General features: G+C 32.6%; 3 protein-coding genes and 1 pseudogene across 4 annotated transcripts; 1 reads left to right on the top strand and 3 right to left on the bottom strand.

Moving 5' to 3' along the window:
- Positions 1–664: 664 nt before the first annotated feature.
- On the bottom strand, positions 665–1333 carry LOC129886281 (uncharacterized). Its single transcript, XM_055960897.1, has one exon. It carries the CDS (start codon positions 1240–1242, stop codon positions 730–732), a length of 513 nt encoding a protein of 170 aa, XP_055816872.1. The 5' UTR covers positions 1243–1333; the 3' UTR covers positions 665–729.
- A 4166-nt stretch (positions 1334–5499) lies between these two features.
- On the top strand, positions 5500–7942 carry LOC129886280 (elongation factor 1-delta 1-like). Of its 2 annotated transcripts, none has more exons than XM_055960895.1 (8): positions 5500–5620; positions 6010–6123; positions 6218–6334; positions 6479–6569; positions 6782–6914; positions 7109–7222; positions 7421–7582; positions 7711–7942. In XM_055960895.1, coding segments are annotated over exons 2-8 (705 nt in total). In that variant the 5' UTR covers positions 5500–5620; positions 6010–6037; the 3' UTR covers positions 7713–7942. The 2 variants fall into 2 exon arrangements, with proteins under 2 accessions (XP_055816870.1, XP_055816871.1); XM_055960896.1 differs by having other exon boundaries at positions 5504–5569.
- Positions 7943–8019: 77 nt separating this feature from the next.
- Positions 8020–9115, bottom strand: LOC129884005 (uncharacterized; annotated as a pseudogene).
- Positions 9116–10688: 1573 nt separating this feature from the next.
- On the bottom strand, positions 10689–11429 carry LOC129884004 (uncharacterized). The gene is made up of 2 exons (XM_055958390.1): positions 11093–11429; positions 10689–10804 (listed from the first exon to the last, which is right to left on the bottom strand). Exons 1-2 carry the CDS (start codon positions 11427–11429, stop codon positions 10689–10691), a joined length of 453 nt encoding a protein of 150 aa, XP_055814365.1.
- Between the last annotated feature and the right edge of the window lie 1890 nt (positions 11430–13319).

Raw genomic sequence — 13319 nt, 5'->3', positions numbered from 1 at the left:
ATAGTAGTTGCGCATAAATCAAAAGACTCAAATTCAAGGAAAAAAATAGCTTAACAGAGCTTTATTATATTCCCATATTACATGCCCATTTTTAAAAAATATCCATGAACTTGAAGGAATGTTGTCTGTGGATAGTAAACTGTAAATTACCAAATCAAGGATATTTCCAATTTTCTTAATGTTGACATGCTTTGTTACTGAACCCTGGTAGAGAAATCCAGTCTTCTCCAAAACCCTATGAGAAGCCTTGTTCTCCAAAAACGTAAAAGCTTGCAGCTTTACAATTCCAGGAAAGTCATTGAACACTCGAGGGATCACCATTTTGAGTACCTTCGCAGCAATCCCCTGCCCCCAATAATTAAATGCAATCACGTAACCTATATCTGCTCGATTCTTGTCATCACCATGCATATCCTGGATAGATTGCCCAGAAGAATCCGATGGATCGATCATCAATGCAAATGGATACATGCCAAGGGCTAGGCATACACATTTTCTTGATGAAGTTCCAGTATTTGTGACGGATAATTATATGGAGTTTACGTACCATTTATATAGAATGAGGTTTATCTAGCAGAGTTTTTTCTGGAATTTTTTATAGTTCTCTGACAATGAATTCAAACAATGAGATACAATAAAATTTAAGTAACAATCAAAATAAATATTGTATTCAAACTAATAATAAAATATAATATAACTGGTAACAACCATCCAAACAAGTTGTAAATTTCATGAAGGTATAGAATCAGTGGAAAGAAAACTATAAAGTACAACATCCTTAATTTCCCCTTTAAAGTAAAGATACTTTCTTAACATACCCTCTTTTATAAACCCAGCCTTCTCCAACACTCTATGTGATGCTTTATGCTCAGCATTAGATAATGCTTGCAGCCTTACTATTTCAGGGAATTCCTCCAAAATTAAAGGAATTGCCATCTTCACCGCCTCCGGTGTAATCCCCTGTCCCCAATACTCAACTCCTAAAACATATCCTATCTCGGCTCGACACCTGTCATCGCCCGATCCACACCGCGCCACCACCATCCCGACGGAACGATCGTCGATGCATATGGATCGACGCCAAGGGATGGATGATTTGTCGATGAAGGTCAACGCATCTTCTTTGGAAGTCAACGTGCTGAAATGGGTGGAACGGGTTATGCGATCATCGGATGCCCATGAGAGTATATCATCAACATCCGTTGATCTGTATGGACGGAGAGTGATTCTTGATGAATCCATAGCTAAGGTAGCTAATTTTCCACCAGGCTAATATAAGATCACTTGTTATCTAAAGTCCTATGGACAGGATACAGTAATATCTATCTATATAAAGAAAAATTAACGAATATAGAGTGTGTTTGGTCCGATCAAAATAAGAAAAACTAAGAGAATTGACCAACATTATTACTATATTATTATTATATTATCTGATAAAGATATAATTTTAATTAATTAGGAATTACGGTTACTAGGGCTGAACACGAAAAATCGAAAAAACCAAACCAAACCGATAACCAAATCAAATCGGGAAAAAAACCCGATATTTATTTGGTTTGATTTGGTTTGGTTTTTAAATTTAAAAACAGACTATATTTGGTTTGGTTTTGATTTCAAGTCTAAAAAAAATTAAAAAAATCGAACCAAACCGACTTTATATATACATATTTTAAAAATTAAATTTGTATATATATGTGTGTGTATTTTAATTTTTTTATGAAAAAAATTCAATTTATATTGAATTTTAATATTCTTCGTCTTGGCCATGCTTTTGAATTATACTAGATTGGGTCAAAATATTTTGATGGACTTCTAATGAAATGAGTCCATCTTGCATGGTTTGATCCAAAGTAAAAGTAAACAAAATGTGGACTTTATATCATCACTGCTAAGAATAATTATGCTCCTGAGTTTAGTTTTAGGAGTGACTATTCTTGGCAATACTATTTCAAATAAGTTTAAATTCAAATAATGACTAGTGTCTACAAGGTGTTTTAAAAATCGACAAAACCCGAAAAAACCGATAAAAACTGACAAAAATCGAATAGTAAAAACCGATATAGTTTGGTTTGGTTTGGTTTGACAATTTGAATAACCGACTCAATTGGTTTGATTATTTTTTAAATAAAAACCGATCCAAACCGAACCGTGAGCACCCCTAACGGTTATAGTTTACCAAAATTTGCTATTAATTTCGCATCTCACTCACTTAATTTGTATCCAACTATAACTCGTCTCTCACCTGCTTTACTTTCCTTTTATACAAATTATTCTCTCTCCATAATTTTTTTTACTTTTTTTTCTCCTTAATTCACTCAACACAATCAGATTTCAAAATTTAAAAATTTTATTCTTTTCTTCTCCAATCGTGTTTCCAATTTTTCAGGACAATTTTTGGGCAGTTTCAATTTTTTTTTTATTCTGACAGTTTCAATCTTCTTTTTTAATTTGTATTTATATATGACATTGATTTCTTTTGACTTTTCAGTTTTCTTATTTTATACAATCAAAATTCATGGATGAATAAATAATTTTCAAGAGAATCACTAGAAGTATACAAACGAATCCACGAAAATTAGATGATTTTTCATCTTTCTCTTTAGATCTAACTCAAGATTTTCAATAAATTTCAGGATCTCTTGTTAAATCTCGAGTTAATCAACAAGAAAATAGATCAAAATGTCAGAATAATTCCGTAAAAATGCAACAACTTATGCATGTTCTTAAAATTAGATGAATTTCCAACTCATCGTGTTCTTAAACATCTGAAGAAGAAGAAGAATCTGGGTCCATGGACCAAGATGATGGTGAAGAGATTGAGGTATTTTGTATAGTTTATTTTGTATATTTTTTGTGATTTGTATTTCTATCAATAAATTTTACATTATGTTGTATACGATTCTATGGATTTAGCATATTAATGTTTATTGCGGCTTTTTAATACTTTTTTAGACTTTACTTGTATATTTTCAACAATTATATATAATTGCTTTTTTAGTATTTATATATTATCAGCAAGTATACGTTCCAACTATTATTCATATAATTTCAGCATTATTGAGGTATTTATATAATTTATTTTGTATATTTTTTTTGTGATTTTGTATTTCTATCAATATATTTCACATTATGTATACGATTTATGGATTTAGCGTAAGAGTGTTTATTGCGGCTTTCTTACTTTTTCTAGATCTCGTTTATATATTTTCAACAATTATATATAATTACTTTTTTGTATTTGTATATTATGAGCAAATATACGTTTTAGTTATTTATTTGTATAATTTCAGTTTTTGTATACATTTACATATTTGTGTCTATATATTTGTTAAGTCATTTTTTGACATATTTATTCAGGAAGTTAAATTTATCTTTCTTTGTTTTGTGGAAACCATATTTGGTAAGAAATTCTAATGAGATACAATCTATTGATTTGTTAGATTGTTTTCCTTTTTCACAACAAAATTTATCTCCCATTACCTCAAAAAAATTGAAACCTGATTTCCATAAATTATTAAATTCATGCGAAATATACAAATGGAAATACATATAGCAAAGTTATGTAGCGTAATTAGGCAAATTATAACTATGGAGACTAATTAAGTTTTTTTCTCTTAGCTATTTATCAAATTTCCTCATTTTAGAAGAATTTTCAAAAGTAAACTATTGTTCGGATCTAATTAGAGATTTATACCTATAATTTGCTTAATCATGATTCATAACTACATATTAAAAGAAAGAAAGAGGTGAGCAAGATTGAAGGAGCGAAGAGAACGATGAGCGGAATTTTTTAGTATAAACACCTATGGCAGCGAGCAAAATTTGTTAGTATAAACGCGTATGTATTTAAACTATATCTCTATATAATAAATAAATACATAAACTATATTTGTGTTACTATGTAATTTTTCCTATATTTCTAATCATATTCAATGTTAGGGTATACAATCCATTAGATTTGTTGAGCTCTCTTTTTCCATGTATGTATTTCTCTCTCTATATATTTGAGTATCATGCATCATATGATATATATCGTTATGCAACAGCTGTTCAATAAAATAGGTAAAAAAGTGAATTATACTTATTTAATATTTTTTACATATTTTATTTTCATAAATTCTAAAAGAAAAATGTAATAGATTATACTTTAATAATTAATTATTTTTTTTAATTGACGATATAATATTTCTTTGTAATATTTTGTAAAACAAGAATAAATATTTATAGATATACATATACTATATAACAACGCAAATGTTTAAATCTTTCTTATTGATAATTGTTTTGAAAACTTTTTAATAGACTCAACTATTACATGAACTATCAAAATTATTCTTAAAATGTTTAAAAATAAAATTAAGACTTCACTTCACTGAATATTCAAATTAGAGTATCATTTTTCTTCTTATATAGTATTTCTTAATACTTTAAATTACAAAAATTAATATTATAGTGATTGTTATCTTTAGAATACATTCAAAGTTAAGATATTTAAATTTAATTATTTGATAATCTAATTAATTTGATGTTGAAATGTTTAATGAAACATCTCAAAAAATGAAAACAATCTTACAAAGCTTATATTAAAACAGAATTGATTCAAATTGAAGTAAATTAGACAAATTAAAAAATTTAAAATAACTGCAAATTTAAATATTTATAATTTTTTATTATAATTAAATCAATAATAAAATATCAAAAATATGTGCATAATAATTAGTAAGAGATTTAGTAACAAACTGAAACAACAAATACATAATTTTTTTTAGGAAAAAGGGGCAAAATGCCCTTAAAATATTTGAAATGAATAAAAATAATCCTCTATTTATAGTTTGGTCAAAAAATGTCTTTGCCGTAAATACTTTGATCTAGAAATGCTCTTATTGTTATTTAATGGATCAAAAATGCCATTTTAAAAATAAATATATTATTTATTTTCTTTTTGAACATATTTTTTTCTAATAACATTTTTTATTAGCAAATGTTTATTCTACTTCAATTAGAAAAAAATTAAAAATTAAAATATTTTCTTATTTTATTATAATTATTTTTTATCGTTATTTGAATAAAAAAATAATGATGGATTTATTATGATCTTATATATATGACATATATTATCCGTTAAAACTTAGAATACATGATATTATTCCTTTTTAATTAAAAAAAATGAGATTATGAAAAATAAAATAATTTTTATTACTGAATGTGGTTTAAAAAGAAATAAAACAAGAATAGCATTACTTGAAAGTAATATTTTTATAAGAATAAGAATTTATTTTTTTAAAAAATATATATATTTATTCGAAAAAAGCATTTTTGACCTATTTTGTAATAATAGGGGTATTTTTGACCCACTAAATAATAATAAGGTCATTTTTGGATTAATATTGACAGTAAAAATATTTTTGGACCAAATTATAAATGTAGAACATTTTTATTCATTTCAATGACATTTTTGATTTGTTTTTTCCTTTTTTTTTTATATTCTACTTAGGGTTTCTTCCAAGTGTGCTATTGCGGTGCTTCTCACCATTAATATTAACATTTTACATCGCCTTCATCAGATCTGGTTGTCCTTCATCTTTCGTCTGCTCAGTGCTTTTGGTTCTTCGTTTAATAGGTCGAATTTATTTCTTTTTTGTGCATCTTCGGTATGTTTTCGTAGTTGAGCGAACTGATTTGGGGGATTTTTGGTTCTTTGGAAGCCCTTATTTTTGGGGCCTAGAGCCACTGCTTTAGTGGCTTTAGGGTTGAGCCGCTCTTGGTTGGCTGTTTGTTTGAACTGAATTTGTTTTTTTCAGATTTGTAATTTTGAGAGCCGCCTTGCATTGATTAGTGTGTCTTAAGATTGGGATAAGTTGTTTACCATAATTTCTCGGGTTATTTATCCATGTCTAGTGATTTGTATTTGGCTGAAAAAGTATAAAATCTGGACACACAACCCTGCAACATGATATTAATTTGTTGGACTAGTGTTGATTAATGTTTTGTATTCTTGTACAATTGCAGAAAGGCTTATATATATTATCATCAAGCAATGGCTGTTGCATTCCACAACCTCAACTCTGATTCTGGCCTTAAGAAGCTTGATGAGTACCTCCTGGCCCGCAGTTACATCACTGGGTCAGTTACTCTTGTCTTGTGACTTCCATGTTCCCTGATGCTATTTTAATTTTAATTCAAATGTGAATGTTTGTTGTTTAATCCATGTCTTCAGGTACCAAGCCTCAAAGGATGATATCACTGTGTATTCATATCTAGCAAAAGCTCCATCAGCTGAATATGTTAATGCATCTAGGTGGTATAAGCACATTGATGCACTTCTGAGAATCTCGTAAGTTCAAGAGCTTATCGACTTTGTACTTTCTTTGATTATATCATAGTTATTTTTAGCTTTTTCGACTTGCAATTGGGGAATTGTTAAGTACATTCTCCTTCCTTGGGAAAACTGAGCTCAATGAATATCATTTTCATGCAGAGGTGTATCCGGTGAAGGCGCTGGTGTTATTGTAGAGGGGTCTGCACCCATCACTGAGGCTGTGGCAACTCCCCCTGCTGCTGACAGTAAGGTGGGTCATTTATCTGTTTTGAATTGATATTTAGTTTATGTTGCCTTCTCATTCCTTTTTGCTGCTCGTTGGATTGCAAAACAGAGTGAATTTTTATTTTTTTTGTCGTCTTTATATCTTCAAGTACAACAATGCCACGTGAAACTGTGAAGGGACTATTGCAAGTGTAATAATCTTCTGTCATTTGTTTTTCTTTGATTAACTGCCTCTAGGCCTCAGCTGCTGAAGAAGAAGATGACGATGACGACGTCGACGTTGACCTATTTGGTGAGGAAACTGAAGAGGAAAAGAAGGCTGCTGAAGAACGTGCTGCAGCATTGAAGGCTTCAGGGAAGAAGAAAGAATGTAAGTTTGTACTGTAATATCCGGACAAAAAATTTCAATATCTGTTTTGATTTATGAACTTGAGAAAACATGTGTTGTTGCTTGCTTACCTTCTAATAACTAACCAAGTCGAACACTAAGAGGAGAACTTGTGGGAACTTTGAAGTTTATAATGAGCATAGACTGACATTGCTTTTGATCTCATTTGACTTCAGCTGGCAAGTCCTCAGTTCTCATGGATGTCAAGCCATGGGATGATGAGACCGATATGAAAAAGCTTGAAGAAGCTGTTCGAAGTGTTCAGTTGGAAGGATTGACTTTTGGAGCATGTGAGTTTATGTTTTTATTCTACTGCATTGAATTTTATCTTGTGTTGTGAAACAATGGCTTGTTCATCATTCCAATACCTCCTTTTAGCATTTCTTTCTTGAATACTCCTGTCATATTCCATCAGTCACTGATTTGTCTTGAAAAGTTATTAAATTGTTGGTTTTTGTTGACAAGCATAACTGTGGTTTCATTTTCAGCTAAACTTGTTCCTGTTGGATATGGCATAAAGAAGCTGCAAATTATGCTTACCATTGTGGATGATTTGGTCTCTGTGGATGATCTCATTGAGAATTATCTGACGGTTGAACCTATCAATGAGTATGTTCAGAGCTGTGACATTGTTGCTTTCAACAAAATATGTAAGTTAATGATATGCTGCTCATTTTTAAAAATTTTGGAGTATTAAGTTCCATTTCATATATTATACCATACATGTCGTGTTATTCCTGGATCATATGTTGATCATCTGATGCTCTGCTTGTTACAGGATTTCTGTTACTCTGAATTTTTGATGGAAATGGGTGGCGATCTGTAGACGTTTTCTCTTGTCAAAAAGGCGTCCCTGATAATGCGTCTGTTTTGATCCTTGTTTGGAAGAATATTTACTTATATGAATTTTGGTTTTGATGTTAACAATTTTATATTGTTGCATGCACTACCGCTATGCTATATGCGTTCATTGCATCATTAAGTAATATATCTCAACTTCACTTTCCGCATCTTCATCCTTATGCACCCATTTCACATCTTAGGCCTAGCTGGTGTAATAGGCGGCTCCCTATTCAGTGCTATGCATGCTTCATTAGCAACTTCTAGTGTATCATCCTCCACAGGGGTCACTCCCATTTTGACCCGGAAAATTTCACTCCTATTTTATCCATCTTGGTCTGCCCAATACATCAATCTCAACATCCACACGTTATACTGTGATCAGGCAAAACAAATGAATTGAATCAGTGGGAAAATCACAATCAGGCCAAGCGACGAAAAGGAGCAGGGGAGACTCAGAATTATTTGTCCACGAATATTCATAAGGAGCACGAGTTCACTTGATTTGGAATAAGTCACCAATTTTCTATTCCCAGAACCTTATAATCATCAGTCAATTGCATTAGAAATTACTAGTTCAGATCGAAAATTGTAGGTTGCATAATTTAAATACAGATCTAAAGCTGCACATTGGAACTTCAAAAGTAGTGATAGAGCCAGAAATTTTATGCACCATGTAATGTAGGGATAACAAGTACCTTTTACACAGTAGTAGTAATACATAAATTGAAAGACTCAAATCCATTGGGAAAAAATATAGCTCAACAGAGCGTTAATATTTCCCCATTTAAAGAAAAAAAGTTCATGAACTTGGAGGAATGTAGTCTGTGAATAGTAAACTGTAAATTACCAAATCAACCATATTTTGCATTATTCTTGATATTTGTATAATTTGTTATTGAACCTTGGTAGTGAAATCCAGCCTTCTCCAAAACCCTATGAGAAGCCTTGTTCTTCGAAAAAGCAAAAGCTTGAAGCTTTACTATTCCAGGAAAGTCATTAAACGATCGAGAGATTGCCATTTTGAGTACCTTCGTAGCAATCCCCTGCCCCCAATTATCAAATGCAATCGCATAACCTATATCTGCTCGATTTTTGTCATCACCATGTCCTGGATAGATTGCCCAGAAGAATCCGATGGATCGATTGTCAATGCAGATGGATACATGCCAAGGGTGAGTCATATACACTTACTTGATGAAGATCAATGCCTCTTCTTTCGAGGTCAAAGTCTTCCATCGGATGGTCTGAGTTACTCGATCATCACCTGCGCATAACATCATGTCATCAACGTCTGTTAACTTAAATGGACGCAAACTAATTTTTGAGGATTCCATATCTATAATTCAAGTATAACCAGATCTCTCAGTAACAATAATTGGAGATTTGATGGATTGTTTTTAGGTCAACGAAGCTTTATATATATATTATAGTAACATAAATGGAGTAGTACCTACCTTTAGAATTGTTAATCAAAGGCTAGGGATTTTAAAATGTTGCAATGATATCATTCAAAATTTTTATATTAATAGTATAATTTTACCGGTTGTAAATACTTTACTTATATTTAGAAAGGACTTCATTTGTCTTACGAGTGAGAGCCGAGTGTGATTTGTTAAAGAAGACAAAAGGGCAGTCTCGTACATTACACTCCAGCTATGCGAGGGGTTCAGGGAAGAGCTAGACTATAAGAGTCTATCGTAAAAAAATAAGAAAGAGAGATAAAATTGTGCAAGGATTTGGTACACAAACTAAATTATTCTGGGATTATGATCTTTAGATTAACTTATCCCACTTGAGAGATGGGATAAAATAACCCAAGTTTGGTTGGATAAGGTGGGTTATCCCAAGAAGCCTGGGTAATATATTTCACCTTATTGTTGGGTAATAAACCCACCCCACATCGGATGGAGAACAAGAAATGCACCAATATATAAGTGCTCACCCAACTTCATTAGTATGAGGCCTTTTGGGAAGTGCACGAAAACAAATCCGTGAGGGCTTGACTCAAAGTGGACAATATCATACTAATGCAGAGGTTGGGTGGCGGTACGCGCAATCATAACATGTGGTATCAGAGCCCAGGTTCGAGTGTGACGGAGCAGTGGACTGCGGTTTGTGAGAAATTCCCGATGTGACAATAGGACTAGAGATCTGCAGGGGTGCCTTGTGTCGAAAGTCCTCCTGTCAAGTGGTGGTCTAGGCAGCGTGTCCCGTTGGGTGATAACGGTGGTGCAAGATGATTTGACAGATCAGATGGTGTGACCTAGCGATTGGAGATCTGTAGTTGATGCCTTGTGTCGAAAGTCTTCTTGGCAAAGTGGTGGTCAAGCGACGTGTCCGACTGGTTGGAAGTGGCTGTGCAAGATGGTTAGCAGATTAAATGTATTATTGCTAAGGGGGAGGTTACGAATTGTGCGGTCTTGGTTAGAAGGGAGGATTGTTGGGTAACAAACCCATCCCACATCGGATGGAGAAGAAGAAATGTACCAATATATAAGTGATCACCCAACTCCATTAGTATGAGGTATTTTGGAAAGTGCACAAAAACAAAATCGTAAGGGCTTGACCCAAAGCGGACAATATCATACTAATGTGGAGGTCGGGTGACGATATGCGCAGTCACAACACTTATCCCCGTGTACCAAATGACCCCTAAATTTATTGGTACCTATATTAAGCATATGCACAGCTTCATCCATATTTATATTACAATCAGGCGAAACAAATGAAATTCATCAGTGATAAAATTGCAATGAAATGGCAGCATGGAAATCTTGAACTGTTCTCAATGAATTATTCTTAAGGAGTACAATGTCACTTGATTTGAACAAGTCACCAAAATTATTTTCTAGTCTTAGAACCTTATACTCATCAGCCAACAAATTGCAGTGAATTCCACTAGAAATTGCTAGTTCAGATCGAAATTGCCAAATTTAAAGACAGATCCAAAGCTGCACTTTGAAACTTGCGGCTGGTTTTGGAGTGCCTGTCAAAGTTCGCTTGCGCATACCTAGGGTGATCATCACCACCTGCACATCACATGTAGGAATCATTTGACTTGATATTCAATACTTAATATATATACACACACATTTATCCTTGATTTTATTCTTTTTCTTTCAGAAGTTTCAATGTAAAGATTGCAATGTAGGGATAACAAGTACCTTTTACACAATAGTACTAATACATACATCAAAAAGCTCAAATGCACTGGGGGAAAAAATAGCTTAACATGGCGTTATTATTTTTCCATATTATATGCCCATTTTTTTTAAAAAAAATCATGAACTTGGAGGATTGTTTTCTGTGGATAAAACTGTAAATTAACAAATCAAGCATATTTCCAATTTTCTTGATGTTGACATGCTTTGTTACTGAACCCTGGTAGAGAAACACAGCCTTCTCCAAAACCCTATGAGAAGCCTTGTTCTCCAAAACAGCATAAGCTTGAAGCTTTGCTATTCCACGAAAGTCATTGAACACTCGAGGGATTGTTGAGTACCTTCGTAGCAATCCCCTGCCCCAATTATCAAATGCAATCGCGTAACCTATATCTCCTCGATTCTTGTCATCACCATATCCTGGATAGATTGACCAGAAGAATCCGATGGATAGATCATTAATGCAAATGGATACATCCCAAGGGCAAGGCATACACACTTCCTTGATGAAGCTCAATGCTTCTTCTTTCAAATTCAGAGTATCCCATCAGATGTTCTGAGTTACTCGATTGTCACTTGCCCATAACAACAAACGTTGGTGTAATATAACACAAATACAAGTTGAAAATAAAATGATAAAATGAATAAAAATATATTCAAATGGAGGCGCAGATATTTCAGCCTTTTTAAGAAGATTCAAGTCCATTGTAGCATAATCTACACTGATCTAGCAATATAATTCTTGACTTGTCCCTTATACAACAGCCCAACAACGTCGTATGACTCAAAGAGTTCAAAAGCTCCACATAAAAATACATTCCCTCAACATATAAATACTCTCTTTTATACGGTGAATATAGTTGAAGGCTTAGAATACTTTCTTTGTCTCAACTCTCTCTTTAACTACTAGACACTACAATATTTTTTCACACCTAACATATTTCATCACCTTATTTGCATCATGATCACAAAGGAAGAAACATCACTATTTATGGGTGAAAAATTCTTCCTTGTCTTGAATAGAAATAAAGTGGATAATAATTTAGGTAAATGGATGGAGAAATCATGCCTTGAAAGTTACATGAGTTACAATCATAATGAGGTAGAATAATGGGCAAATAAAGAGTTAGAGGTTATAGGAGTCACATAGGTACTTATTGCCACGACTAACTCATACAAATTAATATTATTATTTTAATACTAAAATGTAGTTTTCTCCAACATTCCCCACTCATTTTAATATTGAAATAAGAGAGTACTTCGCCAATTTAGTTGAAGGTAGATTATCATGTATAACGAAGGCGTGCTTCTTAATAAAAACAATAATTTTTACTCCAGAGCTAGTAGTGGTCTCAGACTTGAACTATGACTGCTTAAGAAAAATAAAGCACCACTGCTTATACATAATAATCAAGTTGTTGACATACACTCATTTAGCCAGCACATTATGGTCTTGTGCTATCTGGTTTTCATGAGTGTTTTTGAGAACAAGATCATTTTCATAGAAAGCAGCTTACTTTCATACTCACATATGTGAAATCTGTCAAGAGTGCTCCTGTAATTCTAACACTCCACTCATACAAGATACATACTTTCATTAAGAACTCATAGACTCAACCTCCACAAATCATTATCGGATAAATGCACTTACATCATAGGAATTGAATAAAATTAATATTTGGGCTAAGGCGCGGATATCTTGCTCTCTTTAAGGAGATTCAAGCCCACTGCGGCATAATCTACATCGATCCAGCAGGATAACTCTTGACTTGTTCCCTCTATGATACATCAGTCCAACAATGTCGTATGACTCAAAAAACTCCGAACTAGTTGAAGAGTTCAATACTCCACATAAAAACACATTCCTTCAACATATAAATACTCTCTTTTATATAATGAATAAAATTGAAGACTTAAAATGTTTTCTTTGTCTTAACTCTCTCTTTCACTATTAGACGCTTTAATATATTTTCACACTTAACATATTTCATCACCTTATTTGCATCTTGATCACAAAGGAAGAAACACCACTATTTATGAGTGAAGAATTCTTCCTTATTTTGAATATAAATAAAGTGAATAATAATGTAGGTAAATGAATTGAGGAATTATGCCTTGGAGGTTACATGAGTTACAAGGTATAATGAGGTAGCATAATGGGCAAATAAAGAGTTACGGGTTATAGGAGTTACATAGGCACTTATTGCCACATTCTACCACTAACTCACACAAATTAATATTATTATTTTAATACTAAAATATATTTTGCTCCAACAACATATCATCAACGTCTGTCTCTCTGAATGGACGCAAAATAATTCTTGAAGACTCCATTGATAAAGTTCTAGTATTTGTCACGGATAATTATATGGAGTTTACGTAC

The sequence above is a fragment of the Solanum dulcamara genome, chromosome 4 (genome assembly GCF_947179165.1).
Source record: "Solanum dulcamara chromosome 4, daSolDulc1.2, whole genome shotgun sequence".
NCBI lineage: Eukaryota > Viridiplantae > Streptophyta > Magnoliopsida > Solanales > Solanaceae > Solanum > Solanum dulcamara.
The sequence above is the reverse complement of the archived record's forward strand: the minus strand, read 5'-3'. Positions and strand labels throughout refer to the sequence as shown.

What these genes read in the sequence shown, in the direction of transcription:
- LOC129886281 (XM_055960897.1), bottom strand. Translation starts at nt 1,242, where the DNA reads ATGGATTCATCAAGAATCACTCTCCGTCCATACAGATCAACGGATGTT.
- LOC129884004 (XM_055958390.1), bottom strand. Translation starts at nt 11,429, where the DNA reads ATGCCTTGCCCTTGGGATGTATCCATTTGCATTAATGATCTATCCATC. An exon ending in GCTTGATTTGTTAATTTACA is followed by an intron (nt 10,805 to 11,092) that starts GTTTTATCCACA and finishes TGTGATGTGCAG; the next exon opens with GTGGTGATGATCACCCTAGG.
- LOC129886280 (XM_055960895.1), top strand. Translation starts at nt 6,038, where the DNA reads ATGGCTGTTGCATTCCACAACCTCAACTCTGATTCTGGCCTTAAGAAG. An exon ending in CCCCTGCTGCTGACAGTAAG is followed by an intron (nt 6,570 to 6,781) that starts GTGGGTCATTTA and finishes AACTGCCTCTAG; the next exon opens with GCCTCAGCTGCTGAAGAAGA. An exon ending in AGGATTGACTTTTGGAGCAT is followed by an intron (nt 7,223 to 7,420) that starts GTGAGTTTATGT and finishes TTTCATTTTCAG; the next exon opens with CTAAACTTGTTCCTGTTGGA.